We start from the raw sequence: 27174 nt of genomic DNA, 5'->3' as shown, positions 1-27174 counted from the left end.
TTCAGATGTGAGCATTAATGACTTGTGTGATAAAAGCGATGTATATTTTTTGCATGAAATGGTTGGCATTGGTCCTGGCATGCTGGAACGACAGGTATAACCGCTGGTAGCTTGGTGTCAGCATCACATCCAGTTACACATATAACAACTTCATAGGTAAAACATATTTGGTGAGGCTATTTTTTTTTCTCTCCACCTTAAAGGGAAAATACAGAATCCCTCCAAGTGAAGGTAGAAAAAAGAGAAAACATCGGCATGTTGATTGTGACTACTCAACTCGAGCTTTTTCAGGCGATCATATATAAAGGGAGGTAATGTAACTAAATTGCGTCTTCTTGTCAAGGGAGTCGACTCCCGTGTCTGTGAATACTTTTTTTTGAAGGGGGCAAGGGGGTTAGTAGGTTGTTGGCACGAGACATTAGACCTCATATTTCCAGAAACACACCAGTGCTTGTTTTTGCTCTTCATTCCACTGTAAGGCACTTCTGCGCAGTGTAACAAAGGACAAGATCATAAGTATTTTACACTTTGATGTTCCAACCGTACAAAACATTACTTTGGACAGTATATGTAATGCACCATGACAGTTTAAGTTTCACTTTCAGGAGGTATTAAAGCGTGCGGACTTATTCATGTATATTACACATTTTATGGAGAAAAAAGCAGCAGATGCCTGATCTTCGCATAAACCCAACATGCTTTTCAGGCCTTGACAGCCAATCCAACTAGGTTTGTAAAACATTAAGTTGATCAACATAGAATGAAAAAAAAAGTAAATCCAATGAAATATAGTAAAGTGAAAGCTATGTGAATGGCAAATGATAAAAAACAAAGGAATGAATGAATAGATAAATGGATAAGTAGATAAAATATAGCAAAGTGAAAGATACATAAATGGCAAATGATAGAAACCAAACAACATTGCCTCGTGCTACTCTGGGCTCCCCATTCCACTTTAAACTTTTTATAGGAGATTTATGGAGTCAGTCAGAATAATGACATGCTGGTTTGAAAGTACACATTCGGATGCCAGCCACTGTACAGCATGTGTCACTGCTTCAGCTTCCGTTGTCAGTTGGAGGCTGTGACTTTGTATGCAAGATCCTGTTCTCTGTGGCGTAACACAGCAGTGTTTATTCTGCAGTCCATTGTGCTACACTCAGGCACTGCTGAGTTACATTACCCAGTGGTGTGAAAACACTTGATTACTATAAATATGTTTTTATTTAACAAATATGCCAATAACGCATTTTAGCAGATTACTTAAGAAGAACCAATTTTAGTCTTTGCCAGATAAATAAACAGACTAAATGAGAAAAATATTTTCTCAGACAGTGAGGAGGCTTCTAAATGTGCAGACTAATCCATACATAACATATAAATCCAGTGCACTTTCAGGCCATGGTAGCCTACCAAATGCTGTAGGAATGAAAGAGATGAATGCACACACACACACACACACACACACACACACACACACACGCACATTATATATATATATATATATATATATATGTAAGTAGACATATATATATATATTGATAGATAAACTACCAGTACATAAATAAGTAAAAACAGGATTTAAAATGCAGGTTAAAGATGAATAATTGAAATAGATTGAAGTAAGTCTCATTCAGTGAATTCATGCACAAACTGACGTACACACATGCACACATTTGTACTCACACACATACACACATGAACACACACACACACACACGTGTGCGCATGCACAAACACATGCACACATACACTCACAAACACACACACACACACACACACACACACACACACACACACACACACACACATGCAATGCTACACATACTTGCACACATGTACACAGATGGATGCATGAAAACATGCACATGTACACATAATATGCTGTGAGGATGATGACAAAATGAAAACATACAAACATCCACGTTTACACTTCTGCAAGCAAAGTGATACAAGAGGTGAGCCATAACACTGATTTTACTTTCAGGAGGATGGTGTCAGTACAAAGAAAATGACCTACAGGGAGGCTCGGTTTCGACAGTTTGCATCAGTGGAGTATCGGGGAACCATTTACATGACTCCACAAGACTTCCTGGAGTCCATCACAGAGGAATCACCAAGACGTGAGTTGAGCTGTTGGTGTGTGAGTGTCCCTGGACCAGCAGAACATGGATCTCCTTTGAGGTGTTGGGATCGAGCTGACTGACAATCTGCTTGTTGTTTCTACTGCTCTTCTTTGCCTCTGTCTCTGGCCTTGTTGGCTTCTTAAACATCTGTCCACTTTTTAAACATTTTAAACATCTGTCCACATCATGGCTACTTAAACATCTGTCCACATGGATTCCTAAACATCATGCAGTGAAGGGAAGAATGTTTGTAGATATATAGACATGCACAGTACAGTCGCATGTAGTGAAATGAAGAATGTATATAGACATGCTCCATACAGTCATATTACAGTGAAGTGCAGAATATATATAGACACATAGTTAGTACAGTTGCATGTAGTGAAGTGAAAAATGTATATAGACATGCTCCGTAGAGTCACTTTACAGTGAAGTGTAGAAAATATATAGACACATGTAGTGAAGTGAAGATTGTGTATACACACTTACAATACATGTAGTGAAGTGTAGTATGTATATATAGACATGCTCCATAGAGTCACATTGTAGTGAAGGGTAGAACATATACAGACACATTTAGTGAAGTGAAGATTGAGTATAGACACGCACAGTACAGTCTGGCTCTGTGACTAAGCCATTATTGTGGTTAGTGGGGGGCTTAGTAGGTGGTGTCCTAAGTACGTTAAGTCAGAACAGGCACTACCGAACACCACTGAAGTGACTCAGCAGCAGCGCAGGGTTTCCTCTGATGTGTGGCCTCCTGGCAACCTAACATCGATAGTTCCTTGTGGACTGCTGGCACTGGGACTGTGACAGACGAACCTGGGTGTGGTGTGTACGGGGGACTGGGAATGAGTGGCGTGGGAGTAATGCCACTGAAACGGTGCAGGTGATGGGCAGCAAAAAAAAAAAAGAAGAAAAAAGAATATATATAGACACATGTATTGAAGTGAAGATTGTGTATAGACATGCACAGTACATGTATTGAAGTGAAGAATGGTGACTTGCTATTGCAGCACGGATTGGTCGTGCCAAACTGAGTCGTCAGGAACTGGAGAACTGGTTGAGGCACACCCCTAAGCTGTCTCGGGGCAGTGATCACCTCTTCAGGAGTCTTCACAACAAAGGTAAACTGTATCATTAGATACTTATCAACTTGAACATCGCCATATTTGATGTATGTGAAAATTCTTTGTGATGGTAATTGTGAGACATGTATTGAGGGAATAGAGCCCTTGTAGCAAGAGGGGCAAAAAAAAGTGAACAGTCTTGTCTTTGTTTGATACAAGTGTTCATAATAAAGGAAAGTCCAGGTAATAAGCGATTATTGTCATTTGTAGGGGGCTGAGTAGGTTGTGTCCTAAGTATGTTCAATCAGAACAGGCATTACTGAACACCACCACTCAGCAGCAGTGCAGGGTCTCCTCTGGTGTGTGGCCTCCTGGCAACCTAACATCAATGGTTCCCCATGGAATGCTGACACTGAGACCGTAATCCAGGTGTGGGTGTGTATGGGGGCGTGGGAGTAATGCCACTGAAATGGTGCAGAAGATGGGGCAGCAAAAAAAAAAAAAAAAAAAAAAAGAGGAAAAAAGAAAAGTAAGTGAGTCGTTGTCCTGTGGCCAATACATGGAATGCAGCAAGCAGCTTGCCATTTTTAGGGTGGCTTATATCTCCTCCGGTGCCATTATCTGCATCACCTGCCATTCCTGTTATGGCGTCTGATGAAGGGCAGCTGATTCCTCTGTCAGAACAACGGCTGTATAACAGACTTCATCTGTAACATGTGCTGCTAACTTGTCAGCATAATAAATGTACAGTAGGCGGACTATTTTATCATAGCAGATTATACTGTTTTAGATGTTCATAGATGCACATAAACATGCACATACATGCATGTTCACATGTAAGCTTGATGTAGAAGTGAAGGCAGTCAAAGAGATACAAAGGGGCAGATTTGTTTATGCATTGATAAAATAAGGTGCTGGACTTGTACTTTATTCTTTGTGAGACAGGGAGCCAATGGAGAGATTGCAAGAGAGCAGGAATGTGGACAGATATTCCATGTCATTGTCTGTTTCATCCCTTATCTCAAAGGAAACACAGTCTTTCTTCACTTGTATTTCCAGGTGAACACTCCTTTAAAAACTTTGGTGACTGCCTTGAATGCTACACTTTCAGGAACCATGTTTAAAACAGACTCTGTTTCTGTTTCAGGAATTATCTCCTACACTGAATACCTGTTCCTGTTGTGTGTCTTGACAAGTGAGTATTCACAGCTGGATTCTGAGGCCATTTCATCTTTTGTCTTTAGTATTGTTTCAGATTTTGCATCATCATAACTGGTAAGGATAGGGGTGTGATGGGGGTGTTGCAGGGTGTAATGGTGGGCACAGAAGTTGGGTTGTGGGAAGCTAAAATGGGTGGTATTACCTGTAGCTATGTGGAAACCATTAACAGTGTGTGCAACCCTTCTGTACGGAATGTCTCCCTAGTGCAGAGCGGCCAGAAGTGAAGAGAAGCCTTTTTTGTGTGGGGTGTCTGCACTTCCCCCTGTTGTCCCCACGTCTGTCAGCACTGTGCATGGTGAATCACTAATCTGTGCCACTGGCCACGCCCACAGCACTGGCCAAGTACCTGTCATGGCCAGACTGGTCACTGTCTTGTTTTCATGTGTCCCGGAGTGATGTCTTTCAGTAAGTGGGTGTGTGAAGTGCTTGGTGGACTATGGCTTTCAGTCAGTGGGTGTGTGGAGTGCTGGGTGGACTGTGGCTTTCAGTCAGTGGGTGTGTGGAGTGCTGGTGGACTGAGGCTTTCAGTCAGTGGGTGTGTGGAGTGCTGGACTGTGGCTTTCAGTCAGTGGGTGTGTGGAGTGCTGGGTAGACTGTGGCTTTCAGTCAGTGGATGTGGAGTGCTGGACTGTGGCTTTCAGTCAGTGGGTGTGTGGAGTGCTGGACTGTGGCTTTCAGTCAGTGGGTGTGTGGAGTGGAGTGCTGGGTAGACTGTTGCTTTCAGTCAGTGGATGTGGAGTGCTGGACTGTGCCTTTCAGTCAGTGGGTGTGTGGAGTGCTGGGTGGACTGTGGTTTTCAGTCAGTGGGTGTGTGGAGTGCTGGACTGTGCCTTTCATTGAGTGGGTGTGTGGAGTGCTGGGTGGACTGTGGTTTTCAGTCAGTGGGTGTGGGAGTGTGTGGCTTTCAGTCAGTGGGTATGTGGTGTGCTGGACTGGCTTTCAGTCGGTGGGTGTGTGGAGTGCTGGGTGGACTGTTGCTTTCAGTCAGTGGATGTGGAGTGCTGGACTGTGTCTTTCAGTCAGTGGATGTGGAGTGCTGGACTGTGTCTTTCAGTCAGTGGATGTGGAGTGCTGGGTGGACTGTGTCTTTCAGTCAGTGGATGTGGAGTGCTGGACTGTGTCTTTCAGTCAGTGGATGTGGAGTGCTGGGTGGACTGGCTTTTTGTGGGTGTGGAGTGCTGGACTGTGTCTTTCAGTCAGTGGGCGAGGAGTGCTGGGTGGACTGGCTTTCAGTCAGTGGGTGTGTGGAGTGCTGGACTGTGGCTTTTAGTCAGTGGATGTGTGGAGTGCTGGACTGTGGCTTTCAGTCAGTGGGTGTGTGGAGTGCTGGGTAGACTGTGGCTTTCAGTCAGTGGATGTGGAGTGCTGGACTGTGGCTTTCAGTCAGTGGGTGTGTGGAGTGCTGGACTGTGGCTTTCAGTCAGTGGGTGTGTGGAGTGGAGTGCTGGGTAGACTGTTGCTTTCAGTCAGTGGATGTGGAGTGCTGGACTGTGCCTTTCAGTCAGTGGGTGTGTGGAGTGCTGGGTGGACTGTGGTTTTCAGTCAGTGGGTGTGTGGAGTGCTGGACTGTGCCTTTCATTCAGTGGGTGTGTGGAGTGCTGGGTGGACTGTGGTTTTCAGTCAGTGGGTGTGGGAGTGTGTGGCTTTCAGTCAGTGGGTATGTGGTGTGCTGGACTGGCTTTCAGTCGGTGGGTGTGTGGAGTGCTGGGTGGACTGTTGCTTTCAGTCAGTGGATGTGGAGTGCTGGGTGGACTGTGTCTTTCAGTCAGTGGATGTGGAGTGCTGGACTGTGTCTTTCAGTCAGTGGATGTGGAGTGCTGGGTGGACTGGCTTTTTGTGGGTGTGGAGTGCTGGACTGTGTCTTTCAGTCAGTGGGCGAGGAGTGCTGGGTGGACTGGCTTTCAGTCAGTGGGTGTGTGGATTGCTGGACTGTGGCTTTTAGTCAGTGGATGTGTGGAGTGCTGGACTGTGGCTTTCAGTCAGTGGGTGTGTGGAGTGCTGGATGGACGCTGGCTTTCAGGCATTGGGTGTGGAGTGCTGGACTGTGTCTTTCAGTTAGTGGGTGTGGGGAGTACTGGGTGGACTGTGGCTTTCAGTCAGTGGGTGTGGAGTGCTGGCTGGACTGACTTTCAGTCAGTGGGTGTTTGGAGTGCTGGATGGACTGTGGCTTTCAGTCAGTGGGTGTGTGGAGTGCTGGTGGAGTAGTTGAAGAGACACAGCATGCTGTGTGGTGACATGGGGGAAGGCTGAGGATGATGGCTGTGAAGAGGAGGACCTGGGTACAGATACAATCGCTATCATATATGTCAAAGGTTGGGACAAACCCTAACTACAGATACAATCACTATCATATGTGTCAAAGGTTGGGACAAACCCTAACTACAGATACAATCACTATCATGTGTGTCAGAGATTGAGACAAACCCTAACTACAGATACAATCACTATCATCTGTGTCAAAGATTGGGACAAACCCTAACTACAGATACAGTCACTATCATATGTGTCAAAGATTGAGATAAACCCTAACTACAGATACAATCACTATCATGTGTGTCAGAGATTGGGACAAACCCTAACTACAGGTACAATTGCTATCATGTGTGTCAAAGATTGAGACAAACCCTAACTACAGATACAATCACTATCATCTGTGTCAAAGATTGAGACAAACCCTAACTACAGATACAACCACTATTATCTGTGTCAAAGATTGGGATAAACCCTAAGTACAGATACAATCACTATCATCTGTGTCAAAGGTTGGGACTAACCCATACTACAGATATAATCACTATCATCTGTGTAAAAAATTGAGATAAACCCTAACTATAGATACAATCACTATCATCTGTATCAATTGGGATAAGCCCTCGCTGTAGAAACAACAATCCCCAAATTTCAAGGATTGGGCTCAGCCCTAACAAGGTCACAGAAAGAAGAGATACACTTCCTTGCAGGAACATTTTCATGTTTCAGTGACTGAATCCATTCTGGACTCATTTTTTCCTCATCAAGATTTCTGTTAAACTGATGGACTCCCCTTCCTGACCAAGAAGCCTCTGTGCCTTTTTGAGATGGTAGAATCATTAGTGAAGGGAGAGGAGGATTGTCACAATGGTGTGTCTGGTATATCAGTAACTGTGTTAGGATTGTCACTATGGTGTGTCTGGTAGATCAGTAACTGTGTTTTGATTGTCACTATGGTGTGGCTGGGTCAGTAACTGTGTAAGGATTGTCACTATGGTGTGTCCAGTAGATCAGTAACTGTGTTAGGATTCTTACTATCGTTTGTCTGGTAGATCAGTAACTGTGTTTGGATTGTCACTATGGTGTGTGTGATTGTGACAGACTGTAAGACATGGGGAAGGGAGAGAAATATGTACTGTGACACAGTGTGGTGTACTGATTGTGTGACATACTGTAAGACAGGAGGGGTGGGGGGAGTTGGGGGGGGGGGGAGAGAAACATGTACTGTGACACATGGTGACACAGTGTGGTGTACTGATTGTCACAGTGCAGGTAGACCCTCCACAGGAGAGGATGGGATCCAAGGCCAATGGTAGGGTTGGCATCGCTTTGTTGCCATGGTGACAGTTAACAGTGCACTTTTTCTTCCTTGTTTCCTCAGGGTGTGACAAGTGCAGTGTGTTCTTTTACTGTCCACTACCTGTTTGTCATTTGGTCAAAGCTTGTTAACACATGATTGTTTGATACTAATTAATAATAATGATAATAATAATAATAATAATGTACATTTATATAGCGCCCTTTCTAAGAGCTCAGGGCACTTTACATGAAAGAAAAATATTACAAGTTACATAAAACATTCATGACCACTCTTTCTCAAAAACCGCTCCCCCATAGCCCCCACTCAAACTCTCCCCCTCCCACTCTACATACATCCAAAATGAGCTGACATGGGTGGTGTTGGAGAACAAGGAAGCTGACAGTGCTTATAGATAGGTTTTAAATAGATGAATTTTTAGTGATGAGCGAAAAGCTGAAATAGAATCAGATGCACGGATACGATGAGGAAGGTTGTTCCAGATGTGAGGAGCAGCAAAGAAGAAAGAATGTTCACCATATGTTCTTGTATTGACACGAGGAAATTTCAAAAGGTAACAGTCAAAGGAAGAATGGAGATTTCTTGCTGAAGTGTAAACACTGATAAGGTCAGAAAGACATGTAGGTCCTACGGAGTGCAAAGCAGAAAAGCAGAAACACGCAACTTTGTATTTAATTCTCACTTCAGTTGGGAGCCAATGTAGAGTGCGGAGGTGAGGAGAAATGTGATCAGTACGTGGGACTCTGAGAGTCAGACGGACAGCATTGTTTGAAGTTTTTGAATTCACTGAAGAATATTATGTAGACAGCCTATGAGAAGAGAATTACAGTAGTCAATTCGTGATAGCACAAAAGCAGAAATAAGAGTTTTAGTAGTTTCAACAGAAAGGTACTGACGGATAGAGTTGATGCGACGGAGTTTACAATTGACTATGGGTATCAGATTTACTACCTGAGCATGCCTGCTGAGGTTTGAGTCAAGAATGACTCCAAGGTTCCTTGCTGATTTAGAAAACTGAACTGTGGCATTACCAACCACAATAGAGGCAGAAAAAGAAGTAGATGTGGACATTCTTGCAGAGGAAATAATCATAGATTCAGTTTTGTCATCATTCAACTTTAGTTTGTTGAATGTCATCCAGGATTTAACATAATTATCTATTATCATTGATACTTGTACTGGGCATACCTTTGGTCAGAGACCAAGCTCCAAGCACTTTTACCAACACAGAGTCATTTGCACAACAGGCTGCCTACCAGCTGAACCAGTTGAGAGCTGCCTTTAGGCCTCTATGTTTCCAGTGTCATTCAGTGAAGCTTCAGTCATGTGCATGTATGTTAGAGTGGATTTTATATCAGAATTTTGCCAGGGTCAGTTCTTTTGTTGTCATGTGTTCTTTTACATGTGCCAAGTACTGAGGTCCCATTTGCAGCATAACACATGGAACCTCAGTTTATCATCTCATCAGAATGACTTTTCAATATCCAGACCTCCACTGACTGAAGTCTAGTGGAGGGGGTGAAAATTCAGGTGAGTTTTGGATTCAGTCCCACACTCTTAAGATTCTTTTGCTTCTGCCACTAGGCCACAACTAAAGTTGATTTATACTAATCTTTTGGGATGTGGGGGCTACTTCATGCTCCAAGACTGATATTGATGATTGATTCACCCAAGTTTTTTTTTCCTTTTGTCTCCCTTTGGGAATGACACTGATTAATGTTTAACATATAGTTTTCTCCATTTGGGAATGATGATGATGATTGATTAACCCTTTTTTCCTATTGGCTTCCTTTGGGAATGATGATGATGATTGATTAACCCTTTCAGCCCTTTAAGGTCTTCTCCCTGTGCAACCCCTCTTGCCTGGCATGTTTTGGCCTGGCTGCATCAACGGAATGGGGTGCTTCGCTTCAGGCACATATTTATAGCAAACACTCAATGAATAGCTACCAAACTTCGTATAATGATTAAAATATAGTTTTGACACAGGTTGCTGAAGTTCCAAGACAAGGGATGCAAAAGTTTACTTGTAAGCTTAAATTAAAAACAGAAATAGTATAATGTCAGCTTCCGTTGATGTTGAAGGTTGTGGGCTATCTTCTTGATTGAAGTGTCTGCCACTTTGTCTAGACTGGTTGCTAATTTTATCTCCTTCACTTTACCAAGAATTATCGGAAGAATTATAAGACAAATCATCATCATCTGGGTCGAACTGGCTGCAAGAGTGCATCATAATTTCATTGAGATCTAAACTGCGCAGTAAGCCTTTGACGTTTTACCATATCGATGCGGAAAACCCGGTAAAAACACACTAATTGATTTTTGGAGTGAAACTTCACGTGCCAGTGAGGAAGGAAGTTAAGTTGGAGTTACTTCCCTTACCTAGCAGTTTAATGCATAATAATAAGCTGACGAACCGGTTTAAATAAACAGGTTTCTTCGCCCGCCTGTCAGGTGGGCTCAGGCAGAGAACGGTGATCAGTGATGCATGCCTCTCAGGTGGGCGCAGGATTGAAAGAGTTAACCACATTTTTGTTCTTTTCCTATTGTCTCCCTAGGGGAATGATCATGACGATTAATTAACCACATTTTTTTTTCTTTTCCTATCGTCTCCCCAGGGGAATGATCATGACGATTGATTTACCACAGTTTTTTCTTTTCCTATTGTCTCCCTACGGGAATGATCATGATGATTGATTAATCACATTTTTGTCTTTTTCCTATTGTCTCCCTTGGGGAATTTATTCATAAATGAAATAGCCGTAGCTCTAGAAGAGGTAGGAAAACATGGAATTCAACTTCAGCCAGGTCTGATCGAACTGTTCCTTTTATTGTTCGCAGATGATTTAGCTCTTTTATCAAGGACACCCTGGGGTCTGCAGAACCAGTTAAACCATCTTAGTGCATTGTGTAAAGAAAGGTTTTTGAAAATAAACGCAGAAAAATCTAAAGTTATGGTATTCAGAAAGGGGGGTTACCTAGGGAAAAATGAGAAATGGTTCTTGGATGGTGCTGATCTAGAAGTGGTTAACAGTTACACTTACCTAGGATACACGTTCACGACAATGTTGAGTAATGTACAGGGAGTGCGGTCCCTCGTAACGAAAGGAAAGAAAGCTGTATATGACTGTGCCCGTGTCCTCCGAAATCTCAATGAGATGACAAGGCAGTGCTTCTTCAAAATTTTTGATGCCCAGGTTCAGCCGATTCTATTATATGGGTCAGAAATGTGGGGTCTAGAGGTAATAGACTCAATTGAAAAGGTGCACACCCAGGCATGCAAAAGATTCTTAAATGTTTCAGCAAAGACACCAAATCAATGTGTATATGGAGAGCTGGGTAGATATCCGTTACACGTAAATTCATGCATGAGAGCAGTAAAGTACTGGTTAAAATTATTACATATGAATATTAGCAGACTGCCCAAACAAGCTTATCTAATGCAAGTTAATATGGAGGAAAACGGAAAATTATGTTGGGCATCGAAACTCAGAGACATACTCCAGAAATGTGGTTTTGGTTTTGTTTGGCTGAACAAAGGTGTTGGAAATGAACGATCTTTCCTCTCGTTATTAAGAGATCTTCTTCTTCTTCTTCTTCTTCTGCGTTCGATGTTTTGGCTGCGTCAGACGGTCACCCCCGTCGCCACGATGTAGCCCACGGTCTTCTCCAGGTCGTGGCGGTCTCCCCAAAGCTGCGCCTGTAGCTCTGTGCCCCCTGGCCAGGTTTGACGCCGTAGAGCTTCATGGGTTGGGCAGTGTTGGAGGATGTGTTCAGGGGTCTGGGGTCCAGTGCCACATGGACACTCATCAGTGTGGGCGATCTTCATACGGTGAAGGTGACTCAGTAGTCGGCAGTGGCCGGTTCTCAGTCTGAAGAGGACAGTCTGCTGGTGTCTCTGGAGCTGGTGGATTGGATCGACACCACTGTTTGCACCCAGCCTTCTCATCCACTGGTTCTGGTAACGGTTGTGGATGATGGTCCTGGCCTCTCTGTAGGTCACGGGGTGGCTGAACTGCTTCATTTTGCTGCCTGCCTTGGAGAGAGCATCGGCCTTTTCGTTCCCCATGACCCCACAGTGAGAAGGAACCCACTGAACAGTGACAGTCGACCGTTTTGAAAGGTCATGAAGGGCTGCTTTGATGTTTGTCAGCTGCTGTTCGTTTCTGGTTGACTGGAGTCCCTGCAGGAGAGATCTGCAGTCAGTGAAGAAGGCTATCTTTGGTGGTGGGTTGACTGACGTCCTGAGGCCTTGTGCAGCATGGAGTAGTGCTGCTGTCTCCGCTCTGTAGTTCGAGGAGATTCTTCCTGTGGGGAAGGCTCCAGGGGTCAGTCTTCCATCTGTGTGCCTGATGAAGATGCCTGCTCCTCCATTCTTCACCGCTCCCTCCGAGGATCCATCTGTGAAGACGTGCGTCCATTCGCTGGGGTTGTACTGAGTCTCAATCATCTCCAATGTCAGAGCTTTCAGCAGGGGAGGGGCTTGGCAGTCCTTTTGGTCGATGCCAGGGACTTTTGTGATGATTGAGACTCCTTCCAGTTGGTCGGCCGGTTCCTCGAAGTCGGGGAGTGTTTCCATCTCGGCAGGGGACGAGGGCAGCAGGTCTTCATGTTGGCGGTGCAGGGTCTTGGAGAGGTGGTTGAAGCTGGTCCGCTTCAGTCTGTTCTTTGTTGGGTGCTTCAGTTTTTCGTGCATTGGGTGAGTTGGCATGCGCAGGAGCTTCTCGCTGTGGATGAAGACTTTTTCCTCTCGTCTATCTTTGAGTGGGTGGAGGCCTGTGTGTTTCTCCATCGCCTGAACTGGAGTCGTCTTTATCCCGCCAGTGATCAGCCGTAGCCCTGCGTTCTGAACTTTGCTCAGGCGGCTTGTGTTGGTTGCTGATGCCGTGGCCCAGGCAGTGCTGCCATACTCCAGGGTTGGCCTGACAGTTCCAGTGTACACCCTCTGCAGTATGCTGCTGTTGGCACCCCAAGAGGTCCCGGCGAGTTTTTTCAGGATGGCCAGTTTTCTGGTTGCTCGTCTCTCGATGTCCTTGAGATGGGGGTTCCATGTCAATCGCTTGTCGAGCTTCACACCCAGGTACATTGGCGTGTCATCCTGTTTCAACTGCATTCCGTTCAGTTTGAGGTGGGAGGTTTCTGACATCGGTGACAGCGAGAAGATTGCTGAGACTGTCTTGGTGGTGTTGATGTCTACTCCCCAGGCAGAGGCCCATGTTCCCACGTGATTGAGTGCTTCCTGCATTCTGTGGCTGGCGGACGTGAGGTATTCCGCAGCACTCCAGGCAGCAAAGTCATCAGCGTGGAGGGCTCTGGAGACATGCTTGGAGATCTTCTCAGCGATGTCGTCGATGAAGATGAGGAAAAGTGTAGGGGAAATGACTCCTCCTTGCGGCACACCTTGCTGTAGAGTGACCCGATGGCTGATTTTCCCGTCGAGTTTTACCCTTGCCCTGCGGTGTTGGAGGAAATCCTGGATCCAGCGGTACATCTTCCCTTCCACTTTCTTGTTGAGGAGCTTCAGGAGAAGTCCTGCCTTCCAGACCTTGTCGAAGGCCTTGGTTAGGTCCACGAAGACTGCAAGCACCTTCTTCTTTTCTTGAAAGGCAGTCTCTATCTCCTGTGCAAGGTACACCAGCTGGTCTTCGGTGCTGCGGTTTTTCCTGTAGGCTGATTGGGTATTGCTGAGCAGGTGGTTTTCTTCAAGGTGTTTCAGGAGTCGAGTGTTCACCATCCTTTCCATCACCTTGCCCAGACAACTCAGGAGGCTGATTGGTCGATAGCTGGACTTCTTAGTCTTATCCTTCTGCTTCTTTCTGATGGGGACGATGATGGCTTCTCTCCACTGGTCTGGAAGTTTCCCTGTGTCCCAGGACTGGTTGATGATCAAGAGAAGCTTCTGTCTGGCTACAGGTCCCAGGTTCTTGATCATGTCATTCGGGATGCCGTCTTTCCCAGGGGCTTTCTTTTTCTTCAGTTTCCTGATGGCTGCACTGAGTTCGGCCATGGAGAAGGCTGTCATCATGGACTGACTCGGGTTCTGCTGTTTCAGCTTCTCCTTGATCTCCCTCTGGACTTCCTGCACTCGGGCTTCAGGGAGTGTTGTGGTGCTGCCCTCTCTGTAAAAATCTGCAAGGATGTTGGCTGCCTGCTTGCCCGCGTGGTGCTTGCCATTTTCCTCAATGACAGTTCTGCTGTGTCTGGTGCCCGTGTCTTCGTTCAGAAGCTTGGTCAGGTTCCACAACTTGCCGGTGTCCTTCTCCATGTTGAGACTGCTGGTCTTCTCATTCCAGCTCCTCTGTATCTCTGTTCTCTTCTGCTGTTGGAAGGTTTCTTTGATGGTGTTGTATTCCCGGATGTTGTCAGGAGTGGGGCTCTGCTCCATGGTTTCTCTGGCGGAGTCTAGGTCTGCATGGAGCTGTTTCAGAGTGTCACTCCAGTAGGGCTTGTAGTTTCTGCGTTTCCCTCTTGGGATGGACTGCTTTGCTGCTCGCAGCAGTGCATCGCTGAAAAGGTTGACATTGTTGTTGAGGTTGTTGGAGGTACTGATGTCTTGGCAGAGGTTGTCTGCTTTTCCTTTGAAGAGAGTCCAGTTAGCTCGTTTGAAGTTCCAGCTGGGTTCCATTCTGTGCTGGGTGCATCCTATGCTGGAAATGCTGAGGATGACTGGCAGATGGTCGCTTCCCCCTAGCTGTGTGTTGACTGTTCTGGAGGTGAGTCGCTGAACCTCTTCTGTGGCGATGGCCAGATCTGGTGTTGAGCAGGTCTTCCATGCTCTGGAGTAGCAGGTGGGTTTGTCCTCTGGATGGTTGATGAGGATGAGCTTGTTGTCCATCATCCAGTCCTCTACTTCCTCACCACGTGAGTCCATTTCCTCATAGCCCCAGCTTGGCGAGTGGCTGTTGAAGTCTCCAACCACAAGGTGTCTGGAAGCTTCAAGTCTCACTTTGTGTAGCGCTAGAGCTGAGCCTGGAGGGCTGTAGCAGTTGGTGATCAGTAGTTCTCCGCTGGGCAGTAGCAGCTTGACTGTGTGATGCTCTAGCTCCTCTTTTCCCGATCTGCTTGTTTCTACTGCAGGGATGGAGATTTTGATGAGGGTGAGGATTCCTCCCTTGTGTCTGTCCTCTCGATCTTGGCGGAAGGCTTCGTAGCCTCTAATAAAAAATCTTTGGGGATCTTTTAAATGGGTCTCCTGAATGCAGATGACATCAATGTTGTTATTTCAGAGAAACTCCTGGAGTTCTGGTTTCTTGTTTCTCAGCCCTTCTGCATTCCACTGTGCTACTGTGAGGTTGACAGGTGGTGAATTTGTCTGGTCAGTCGCTCTACTCTGCCTTCCCCTGACCTTCAGGTTGACAGAGGCACCGGTCGCTTTGGTGGGCCCCTTTGAGGCAGGAGGCCCGGCTCCGTCCCTCCCCGGTTGTCGCTGATAGGGACGACGCCATGACGACAAAGTGGTCTGACGCATAACCATGATCGTTGATGCGTGTGTGTCCTGAATTTTTAACCAGAAACCTGCGCCGTAGCTGACACACTCCGTCTTCGGCAGGCCGGATCAAGTTTTCTGTCAGGGGGCTTCTCCCTTAGCTCAGGTCTAAAGAGTCCTGCCCTGTGAGCACAGGGGGATGTGAGAGATTGGGGATCCCTCCCCTAGACGGACTGCCTGTCAAGGTTAACGAGCTCCATCTACCCGGGGCTCATGGTCCAAAGACCTGCCCTGTGAGCACAGGGGGGGATTGTTTGCTGGGTATCCCACCCGTTGGTTTGAAATCAGAGTTTCCCTTCTCCTAGATGGACTGCCTGCCAAGGCTAATGAGCTCCATCTACCCTGACCAGTCTAGTCTGCGACCTCTCTTGAGTGAGTTGCCGAGAGCTAGTCTTGCTATTGCGCCGATCGTCCGCACCCGTGCCGCGTTCGCCATGACTAGGTCATGCCCATTCTGCCCCATGTCCCCGCAGGAACACCCACATTAACGTGGCGAGGAGGTGCGGCTACAGAGTTCACTCCCTTGCTAGGGACGCACTGAGGCACCCTAGAGGGGAGATCTTAGCAGAACATTAAGAGATCGACTCGTTGCAAACTTTATTGACGACTGGACAACAGCAATTAACACCAGCGAGAGATTTTCGCTGTATTCAACTTTCAAGTCAAATTTTTTCTCTGAACCTTACATAGATAATATTAGAATAAAACGTTTTAGAGATATGATCGCAAAACTCAGAATGGGAGTTCTTCCTCTCAACGCAAACGCTTTTCGATTTGTTCAAGACAATACATTAAGGATTTTATGTAGTTTTTGCAAAGATCAAATAGAAAATGAAGTACATTTTATTTGTATTTGTCCATGCTACAAAGAATTGTGGTATCAGTATTTTGGATCAAACACAATTAATGAAGAGCAATTCAGTGATTTAATGCAATGCCCTGATGTAATGTCAATGCATAATCTAGCCCATTTTGTATTTTACGCTGAGAAAAAGCGTGACATATTGATGGAGCTAAGCAGTTGATTATTTGCTGTTCCTGTTCTAGACGAATATCCATGCACATGCAGTGCAGGTGTGAGCCGCAGGCCGCAACTCAATTCAAATGAAGGATGCATCGCACGCGCATGCGCGCTGTGTGTGTGTGTGTGTGTGTGTGTGACTTATCCACATGTCAGCGAAGTAAATTGTAAGATTGTGTAATCAGAGTCCAAGCAAAATTGTAATGCACTAGAATACTGTCTGTTATTGTTGACAATGTTAGGAGCCTGATGACTTATGAACATTAAACCATCTGGAATCTGGAATCTGGAATCCCTTGGGGAATGATCATGATGATTGGTTCATCATAATTATTTTAGTTTTCCTGTTGTCTACCCTTGGGAAAGCATCAACTATTCAAGGTGATGTTTTAAGGAATATCACCTGTTAACAGCCCTTCACTGTTGATGATTGTGTGCCTTATTTTGAAAGAACTACAACTGTTAACTGTCTTTGATTCTGTGTTGAAGATTACATGCTGAAAGTGGATTAACCAGTTGTTATTGTGGTGTTTTGTCTAACCCTCCAACACGACAGATACCATTGTTTGAATACAGTGGTCCCACCCACATTTGTTTCTTTTTGTTCACTTTCTGCTTGCTTGTTTGCACTCAGGGAAAGCTTTCAGTCAGTCAACAAAAAAATATCATCTGTATTTGTGCAGTTTATGGTGATACTTGAGTTTGTAACAGTTGTCAATGTTTTATTAAGTCCACATTTCCTGATGATATCAGAATGGTCAGAGAGAGGGAGGGAAGGATGTGTTTAATGTTCTTGTTGGTGATTATGTTGTGAGTGTTCTTTTGCCACTTCAAAACATCATTTCAAGAGAGTTTGTATCTTACCATGTTTGTTTTTCTCCCTCTTGTGTCTGATTCAAGCTGTGTGAATGGTTAAATGCACATGGAGGCACAGGGTAAAGTGTTGTATAAGTGTACATTGTAATGATGATGACTTATTTATGAAGATTCTCTTTCCATTCTCAGTGCCTGAGTTGCTATTAGTGCATTCCCTTTGGAAACTGTCTCTCTCTCTCTCTCTCTCTCTCTCTCTCTCTCTCTCACTCTCTCTCTCTCTTCCTCTGACACATGGCTTCAATGTGAATTCAAAGATGGTTTCAACCAGGGATGTCCACAGAATCATTGTGCCTTTTTTTATTCGTCCAATATTGACGATGAAAAACATTTTCAATTTCAGTATAAAACTTAACGACAAAGTGAGAGAAAAATGTGTATGTAGCTAAAAGAACTAAAATTGTTTCTGCTTTGTCAGATGATGGATTTAGTTTATTGATTTATTATAACAATTCCAGAGTTAATGAGGAAAACATATATGTGTAATATCTATTTTTTGTGTTATGAAAGTAAAGTAGGTAGTATACTATATGATATTACTAAGAGAATGGACGGTCAAGTTGACTGTATTACTTCTCTTTTCTTATATGTTTTTGTTTTGTTGAAAGTACTGATAATATGATTTTTCTTGGTCTGTTATTTAGATGTAATATTTTGGTACTGCTGGAACAAGCAGAGTCTGTTGTGTTGCACTTGTGGTGGTAGATGAAATAACCTTGTCAACAGCCTTGTCAACAAACCCTTGCAGGTAATGACAATAAATGTCAAAGGGTCATGTCTCTCTCCTGCTCCTTAAAATGGTAAATGAAATGACAATGAATGTGAAGGGGCAAGTTTCTCTCCTGCTCCTTAAAATGGTAAATGAAATGACAATGAATGTCAAAGGGTCAAGTTTCTCTCCTGCTCCTTAAAATGGTAAATGAAATGACAATGAATGTGAAGGGGCAAGTTTCTCCCCTGCTCCTTAAAATGGTAAATGAAATGACAGTGAATGTCAAAGGGTCAAGTTTCTCTCCTGCTCCTTAAAATGGTAAATGAAATGACAATGAATGTCAAAGGGTCAAGTTTCTCTCCTGCTCCTTAAAATGGTAAATGAAATCACAATGAATGTCAGAGGGTCAAGTTTCTCTCCTGCTCCTTAAAATGGTAAATGAAATGACAATGAATGTCAAAGGGTCAAGTTTCTCTCCTGCTCCTTAAAATGGTAAATGAAATGACAATGAATGTCAAAGGGTCAAGTTTCTTTCCTGCTCCTTAACCCTTTGAGCCCTGACCACCGCTTTGCTGGTGGCAGAGAAAAATGACATCATGCCCAGCCACCGGTTGAGCGGTGCGTAAACACTTGAAGCGTGTAGAGTCTCAACCTGGCCCGTCAGGGCAGAGATCAGGGACAAAATGTGCGCGAAAACAACTGTACACAACACAGCAAGTAATTGATATGCTTGATGATTTATCGGAAGTAGAGTATGACAGTGATTACTCTGATAGTGAGGCGGAATTCAAATCGGATGATTTTGCTACAGATAGTGATGTTGAAAATGAATCTGAGCATGCAGAATCAGTTGATCATAGGAGGCGTGTCAGGTTGAGACTCTGCATGCTTCATGGTAGAAATCAATCTTTTTTTATCCAAAGCACATACACAAAACACAGTGAAAAGGCGCGGCAATGTTGGTACTTCGTTCGCTGACGTCAGAATATTATGGTTTTTCTGATTGGCTCTTCAGTATAAGTCAACCAATAGCAAAACACGACACAAGTGTTTACGCACCGCTCAACCGGTGGCCAGGCATTATGCCACCCCTCCTCACCACCGGGAATCAGTGGTCAGGGCTCAAAGGGTTAAAATGGTAAATGAAACGACAATGAATGTCAAAGGGTCAAGTTTCTCTCTTGCTCCTTAACATGGTAAATGAAACGCCAATGAATATCAAAGGGTCAAGTTTCTCTCTAGTTCCTTAAAATGGTAAATGTAGATAGAAAACATGGATCAGCTCTTAGTGTTGAGAAGTTCAGATCATAGAGATGGTGAATTCTGTTTGAGCGGACTGAAAAACATCAACCATTACTGTACAGATGGTAAATGTAGAATAAATGAACTGGAAATCAATCAGTACTGTTGTCCTAATGAACTGGAAATCAATAAGTGCTGAAGAGATGGTATAATTACAGGGCCTGACTGTGGTATTTCCAATGATTGGATATCCTCATCTGGTATTTCCTATGATTGCAGAGCCTCATTCTGGTATTTCCAATGATTTCAGGGCCTGACTCTGGTATTTCTTATGATTGCAGAGCCTCATTCAGGTATTTCCTATAATTGCAGAGCCTCATTCTGGTATTTCCTATGATTTCAGGTCCTCACTCCACATTCTGGTATTTCGTATGGTTTCAGGGCCGCACTCTGGTATTTCCTATGATTGTAGAGCCTCAGTCAGGCATTTCCTATGATTGCAGAGCCTCACTCTGGTATTTCCTATGATTGCAGGGCTTCACCCTAGTATTTCCAGTGGTTGCAGAGCCTCAGTCTGGTATTTCCTATGATTGCAGGGCCTCATTCTGGTATTTCCTATGATTGCAGGGCTTTACTGTATATCCAATGATTACAGAGCCTCACTCTGGTATTTCCTATGATTGCAGAGCCTCAGTCTGGTATTTCCAATGATTGCAGAGCCTCACTCTGGTATTTCCAGTGATTGCAGAGCCTCACTCTGTTATTTCCAGTGATTGCAGGCCCTCAGTGATTGCAGGTTCTCTCTGGTATTTCCTATGATTGCAGAGCCTCACTCTGGTATTTCCTATGATTGCAGAGCCTCACTCTGGTATTTCCTATGATTGCAGAGCCTCACTCTGGCTTCCGCATTGCGTTCAACATGTTTGACACTGACGGCAACCAAATTGTGGACAAACGGGAGTTTCTGGTGGTGAGTAACCGTGCTGAGAAGTATGGATTGATATACAGAACCAAACTGTATTATGCTGAATGATGTATAGAAATGGACTAATACAGAGCTGTATTTTCATGTTGACCTTCAAAGTTTTATCTTAACATGTATTATTATTTCATTATGATGACTCAGTTTTTTTGTTTTTTATATTGTCATGTGTGAATTACGTGAATAATCATATGGGTAGTCTGTTCCAAATGATTCAAAAGTATGTTTTATGATCACTCAAAATATGTAGCTATAGAAGTATATGAACAATTCATTCCAGTTGAGACCTTAATTGCATTGTACTGTATTTCTTTTGTTTGTTTGTTTGTTTTTGTTTTATTTTGATACAACCGATTTCCTGTCTAAAATTCAGGCTGCTCTTCCCAAAGAAGAGCACGTCTCAGAGTGCAGTGCCACCCCCTTTTTTTCTCTGCCTTCAAGTGCATTTTGAAAGTGGATTTTTCTACAGAATTTTACTAGGGACAACCCTTTTGTTGTCATGCATTATTTTATGTGCTTTGAGTGCATGTTGCACACAGGACCCTGGTTATCATGTCTTCAGCACCCACACCACCACTCATGTCTGGCGGAGTGAGAAGTAAAAACCCTGGTCCATACAGGGGACTCGAACCGGTGGACACCCTTCTTGGGGCACATGACCACTAGGCCACCATTGCAGAAAAAAAGAATGTATTGTGACTGCCCAAAGCATGTAGCTATAGAATTATATGGACCGTTTGTAGATATGTAGCTTTACAATTATGTGAATTGGTTATTCCAAATGAGGCCTCAAAGTATGTTAATTGATTGCCCAAAATATGTAGCCATTGATTATGTGAATAGTTTTTTTTCCAAATAAATTTTCAAAGTATGTTATATGAATGCCCAAAATATGTAGCTAGTGATCATGTGAATAGTTTGTTCCAGATTTCCTAGATACCTATGTATGGGTTGGGCCTTGATGTCTGTGACACTGCAAATTGTTGCATGTGTGTTGTGTATCTGTGTGTGTGTGTGTGTGTGTGTGTGTGTGTGTGTGTGCATGACTGTGTGTTTGTGTGTGTGTGTGCGTGCATGTGTGCATTTGCACACTTGAGTCAGTGTGCACATGTTTCGGGTGCGTGGGTTCACTGAGCATGGCACTTTTTTTCATTTCTGTCATTTGCATTGTACATGTCTCTCTCTTTACTATAGTTTGATATATTTACTTATTTAATCTAATCTTTTTATTTTGTTTTTATGTTCAATTCATGTTCTGCACATCGCTAGGGTAATTCTCTCTAGGCCTGATCAGTGCACTTGGTTTATGATCCTTTTTTTTCCCTTTTGAATAGCTGATGTGGTGTAGTATATATGGATCAGTCTGACACCTCCTTGAAGCTGAACCGTCCTTGTGACGACTCATGGCAGATATTGTTCGATCCACTCTGTTTACGCATACCCAGATTGAAACATTACACTGTCGGCCGCCGCTCTTTCTCTGTCTATGGACCTTGCATGAGCTCCCTCCTTTGCTTTGTCAGGTCTCCACACTCAGCTCTTTCAAGTCTGGCCTTAAAACCCACCTCTTCACAAGATAAGTCTCCCTCCCCTATCTGTTCGTTGTTTTCAGTTGTTTTTAGAGTTGTACATGATTGTGGCTGACTGGAGTGAAAGCGCTTTGGTTTGTCTTTGCACATGATTTAGCAATGTAGAAATACAAATTATTATTATCATTATTATCTTGGCCCATCCTGACATGCTGTGTGTGTGCAGCTGGAGCGTGTCTTCAGCAAGCAGGGACAAGCCAAGGGCTCACAGCCAGCCTCCCCCTCACAAGTAGGTGTTGTGGCTGCTTGCTGCATGCTCTGCCTCATTCTGCGTCAATACGTAGTGATGACAACTTTGTTCTTGTTCAGTAGGTAGGGATGAAAGAAGCTGAGTGTTGCCCTGACAGCTGTATGGAAGTTGATATTGTTGGGACAGGTGTGAGGAAGTTGATATTGTCAGGACAGGTGTGAGGAAGATATTGTTGTGACAGGTGTGAGGAATTTCATGATGTCAGGACAGGTATGAGGAAGTAGATGTTGTTGTGACAGGTATGGAAAAGTTGATGTTGTCAGGACTGGTGTGAGGAAGTTGATATTGTCAGGACAGGTGTGAGGAAGTTGATATTGTCAAGACAGGTATGAGGAAGTTGATATTGTCAAGACAGGTATGGGGAAGTTGATATTATCAGGATAGGTGTGAGGAAGTTGATGTTGTCAGGACAGATGTGAAGAAATGATATTGTCAGGACAGGTGTTGACATTGTCAGGACAGGTGTGAGGATGTTGATATTGTCAGGACAGGTGTGAGGAATATGGTATTGTCAGGACAGGTATGGAGAAGTTGATGTTGTCAGGACAGGTATGGAGAAGTTGATATTGTCAGGACAGGTGTGTGGAAGTTGATATGGTCAGGACAGGTATGGAGAAGTTGATGTTGTCAGGACAGGTATGGAGAAGTTGATGTTACCAGGAACAGATGTGTGGAAGTTGATATTGTCAGGACAGGTATGGAGAAGTTGATGTTGTCAGGACAGGTATGGAGAAGTTGATGTTGTCAGGACAGGTGTGTGGAAGTTGATATTGTCAGGACAGGTGTGTGGAAGTTGATATTGTCAGGACAGGTGTGAGGAAGTTGATATTGTCAGGACAGGTGTGAGGAAGTTGATATTCAGGACAGGTGTTAGGAAGTTGAGTTTTGCCCTGGCAGTTGTGTGGTTCTGTGTGGTCAGCTGGACTTCAAGCAACAAAGAAACAAATGTCTGACAGAGTGGAAATCAGCCTTGACCATGAGTGAAGTGTGCACCAGTGACCAAGCCCTCTAAGTGAACACTGTTATGCCAAGTGTACAGGGGGAGTGGGGGGGGAGAAAAAAAAAGGAAAGAAAAAAAAAGAAAATAATAAACTGGTGCTTTCACAGTTTTGCTTTAAAGAAGAGAGAAAAAAAACACACTTATCAATAAATCACTTTGGATCTTGTCATTGATAGGAGCACGGACACAGGCAGGTGTTTTTTCATTCCCATTTTTTTTGGTTGGGGGGTGGGGTGGGGTTGTTGTGGTGGTGGTGGTGGTGGGCTGTAAGGGAATGGTTTGTTGTTAGAAGCAGTCAGATATAGAACAGTTAGTAGTGGCTGACTAAATATCACAATTTGATGGTTGAAATTTTGTTGAGCAGTTGAAAGCTGGATGCAGAACCAATGAGATATATAGACATAAAAGGGGAAGCATTGCTGTTTTTCTTTTTTTCTTTTCTTTTTTTTTTCTCTCTACAGACAGATGCTGGCACCATACATCGTGTAAGTGAGCAGATATTTGTCATCAGACTGCGCTGTGTATAAACCTGCAATGTCCCCCTCTTCAGTTCTTGCGGTTTCCGTAACACAAGAACTGTTGTACTGTGAAAAGAATATCTTCCCATCTCCAGCTCTTATAACACAAGGACTGAACTGTGTAAATATGTTTCCCCCACTCCAAGTCTTGTAACTACAGTAACACAAGGTCTGAAATGTGTAAAATGTGTCCCCGTGTCTTGTGACTACAGTAACACAAGGTCTGAAATGTGTAAAATGTGTCCCCATGTCTTGTAACTACAGTAACACAAGGTCTGAAATGTGTAAAATGTGTCCCCGTGTCTTGTGACTACAGTAACACAAGGTCTGAAATGTGTAAAATGTGTCCCCATGTCTTGTGACTACAGTAACACAAGGTCTGAAATGTGTAAAATGTGTCCCCATGTCTTGTGACTACAGTAACACAAGGTCTGAAATGTGTAAAATATCTCCCCCTCTCCAAGTCTTGTAACTTCAGTAACACAAGGTCTGAACTGCATAAAAATGTCTCCCCCTTCTCCAGGTATTGTAATTACAGTAACATAAGGACTGCACGAAGTTAACAATGTCTCCCCCTCTCCAGGTATTGTAACTACAGTAAAACAAGGACTGTACTATACAGAAATGTCTCCCCCTCTCCAAGTCTTGTAACTTCAGTAACACAAGGTCTGAACTGCATAAAAATGTCTCCCCCTTCTCCAGGTATTGTAATTACAGTAACATAAGGACTGCACGAAGTTAACAATGTCTCCCCCTCTCCAGGTATTGTAACTACAGTAACACAAGGACTGTACTATGCAGAAATGTCTCCCCCTCTCCAAGTCTTGTAACTACAGTAACACAAGGACTGAAGCGTGTAAATATGTTTCCCCCTCTTCAGGTATTATAACTACAGTAACACAAGGACTGTACTATGCAGAAATGTCTCCCCCTCTCCAAGTCCTGTTACTACAGTAACACAAGGTCTGAACTGTGTAAATATGTTTCCCCCTCTCCAGGTATTGCAACTACAGTAACACAAGGACTGTACTATGCAGAAATGTGTCCCCCTCTCCAAGTCTTGTAACTACAGTAACACAAGGACTGAAGCGTGTAAATATGTTTCCCCCCTCTCCAGGTATTGTAACTACAGTAACACAAGGACTGAAGCGTGTAAATATGTTTCCCCTTCTCCAGGTATTGTAACTACAGTAACACAAGGACTGAAGCGTGTAAATATGTTTCCCCCTCTCCAGGTATTGTAACTACAGTAACACAAGGACTGAAGCATGTAAATATGTTTGCCCCTCTCCAGGTATTATAACTACAGAAACACAAGGACTGAAGTGTGTAAATATGTTTCCCCCTCTCCAAGTCTTGTAACTACAGTAACACAAGGACTGAAACATGTAAATATGCTTCCTCCTCTCCAGGTATTGTAACTACAGTAACACAAGGACTGAAGCGTGTAAATATGTTTCCCCCTCTCCAGGTGTTGTAACTACAGTAACTTCTCTTCCATTCCATAATCTCTAATAGCTGTGCCAAACATGACCTTTTCTTACAAAATCCATGTTGATATTCAGTAAGCAAATTTCTGTGGTGAAGTGAGAAACAAAGGTTCTGTTTGGTACAGGTAAAAAGCTTACCAGTGGCATGGCACACACACACACACACACACACACACACACACACACACACACACACACACACACACACACACACACACACACACACACACACACACACACACACACACACACACACACACACACACACACTATAGATTCAGTACATGACTGGCAAGTGTATAGTAGGTAAACATTGACAGCAGCAATGCCATGAACACGTCATGAAATGGTTTTCACAGTGATATATGACAGCTGCTTGTGTAGGTTATAGTTATCTATGCTTTGACATTGTCATAAACAGGTGACTTTTGCAGAGTCAGATATTCTGGTTGTAGTGTCTGTGTATAGTTGGAAAAAGCTTACCAAAACTGTGTCAATATTTAATGTGTATAAACAGTTATTTGTTGCAGTGTGTGGGTAAAAACTGACCGGCGCATTGTCATTTGTACATGTAAACAAATGCTTGTACATTCTTATGGCTCTGACATTAACACATATGAGCAGGTGATGTACCATTGATGCTAAAGATTACTTGTGCTCTGTCATGAACATGTACAATCAGGTAGCTTTACCCTGTCATGAACATGTACAATCAGATCGTTACACCGTTGATGGTAAAACTTTACCAGTGATCTAACATACACATGCATAAACACGTGGTGTACCCTTGTGTACATAAAACCTTACTGAGCTGTGAGGTGAACACACATATAATCAAGTGATGTGCCTTTGTGTAGGTAAAAGCTTACCAGGATTTTAGTCCCTACTACCGATACGGGGTGAGAGTGACCTATCCTGACCTTTTTAAACCTCCTGGTGTCCCTGTAGGTTGTTCTGTTTTTGTTTCATTCAGTTTGTGTTGTGGTCTTTTGTTTCGTTAGACAGTTTGATGTATGTTGTGAACAGTTCTTTTTTCCCCACATAGTATGTGGCAGACTTTTTCAGCTCAATCTTCTTTGCTTTGTGGTTCCTGTCGTCACCACTTTGGACACTGGTAAAACTTTGCCTCAGTTTGCCTTCTCGTTTTTTCTCTTTTGGCCACCTTTGATTCATGTGAGCACTGTTCTACACATTCCGTTCCATTGCGTTTTGTTGGAGTCCATGGGCACTGGCTGTGTTCTGTTGGAGTCCATGGGCACTACTGTTAGCTGTGTTCTGTTGGAGTCCATGAGCACTCACTCTGTTCTGTTGGAGTCCATGGATACTATATGTGTTCTGTTGGAGTCCATGAGTACTGACTGTGTTCTGTTGGAGTCCATGAGCACTGACTGTGTTCTGTTGGAGTCCATGGATACTGGCTGTGTTCTGTTGGAGTCCATGGGCACTACTGTTAGCTGTGTTCTGTTGGAGTCCTTGAGCACTGGCTGTGTTCTGTTGGAGTCCATGGATACTAACTGTGTTCTGTTGGAGTCCATGAGCACTAGCTGTGTTCTGTTGAGTCCATGGGCACTGGCTGTGTCCTGTTGGAGTCCTTGAGCACTGGCTATGTTTTGTTGGAGTCCATGGGCTCTGTCTGTGTTCTGTTGGAGTCCAAGGATACTAGCTGTGTTCTGTTGGAGTCCGTGGGCACTGGCTGTGTTCTGTTGGAGTCCATGGGCACTGGCTGTGTTCTGTTGGAGTCCTTGAGCACTGGCTGTGTTCTGTTGGAGTCCAAGGATACTAGCTGTGTTCTGTTGGAGCTCATGGGCACTGACTGTGCTCTGTTGGAGTCCATGGGCACTGGCTGTGTGCTGTTGGAGTCCATGGGCACTGGCTGTGTTCTGTTGGAGTCCTTGAGCACTGGCTGTGTTCTGTTGGAGTCTATGGGCACTGGCTGTGTTCTGTTGGAGTCCTTGAGCACTGGCTGTGTTCTGTTGGAGTCCTTGAGCACTGGCTGTGTTCTGTTGGAGTCCATGGGCACTGGCTG

General features: G+C 44.0%; 1 protein-coding gene across 3 annotated transcripts in view; it reads left to right on the top strand.

Annotated features, from left to right (window-relative positions):
* The window catches only part of LOC143283993 (calcium uptake protein 3, mitochondrial-like), a 40106-nt gene that overhangs the window by 329 nt on the left and 12603 nt on the right, over positions 1-27174 (top strand). Inside the window, exons 2-8 of one of the 3 annotated variants that reach the window (XM_076590506.1) lie at positions 1988-2123; positions 3143-3253; positions 4344-4391; positions 7935-7979; positions 20207-20289; positions 22057-22119; positions 26006-26047. In XM_076590506.1, coding sequence (XP_076446621.1) covers positions 1988-2123; positions 3143-3253; positions 4344-4391; positions 7935-7979; positions 20207-20289; positions 22057-22119; positions 26006-26047 — 528 coding nt within the window. The remainder of the gene's footprint in view (positions 1-1987; positions 2124-3142; positions 3254-4343; positions 4392-7934; positions 7980-20206; positions 20290-22056; positions 22120-26005; positions 26048-27174) is intronic. The other 2 variants (XM_076590509.1, XM_076590508.1) reach the window with 2 other exon arrangements.

This window comes from Babylonia areolata, chromosome 7 (genome assembly GCF_041734735.1).
Source record: "Babylonia areolata isolate BAREFJ2019XMU chromosome 7, ASM4173473v1, whole genome shotgun sequence".
In the NCBI taxonomy this organism is placed as follows: domain Eukaryota; kingdom Metazoa; phylum Mollusca; class Gastropoda; order Neogastropoda; family Buccinidae; genus Babylonia; species Babylonia areolata.
The sequence above is the reverse complement of the archived record's forward strand: the minus strand, read 5'-3'. Positions and strand labels throughout refer to the sequence as shown.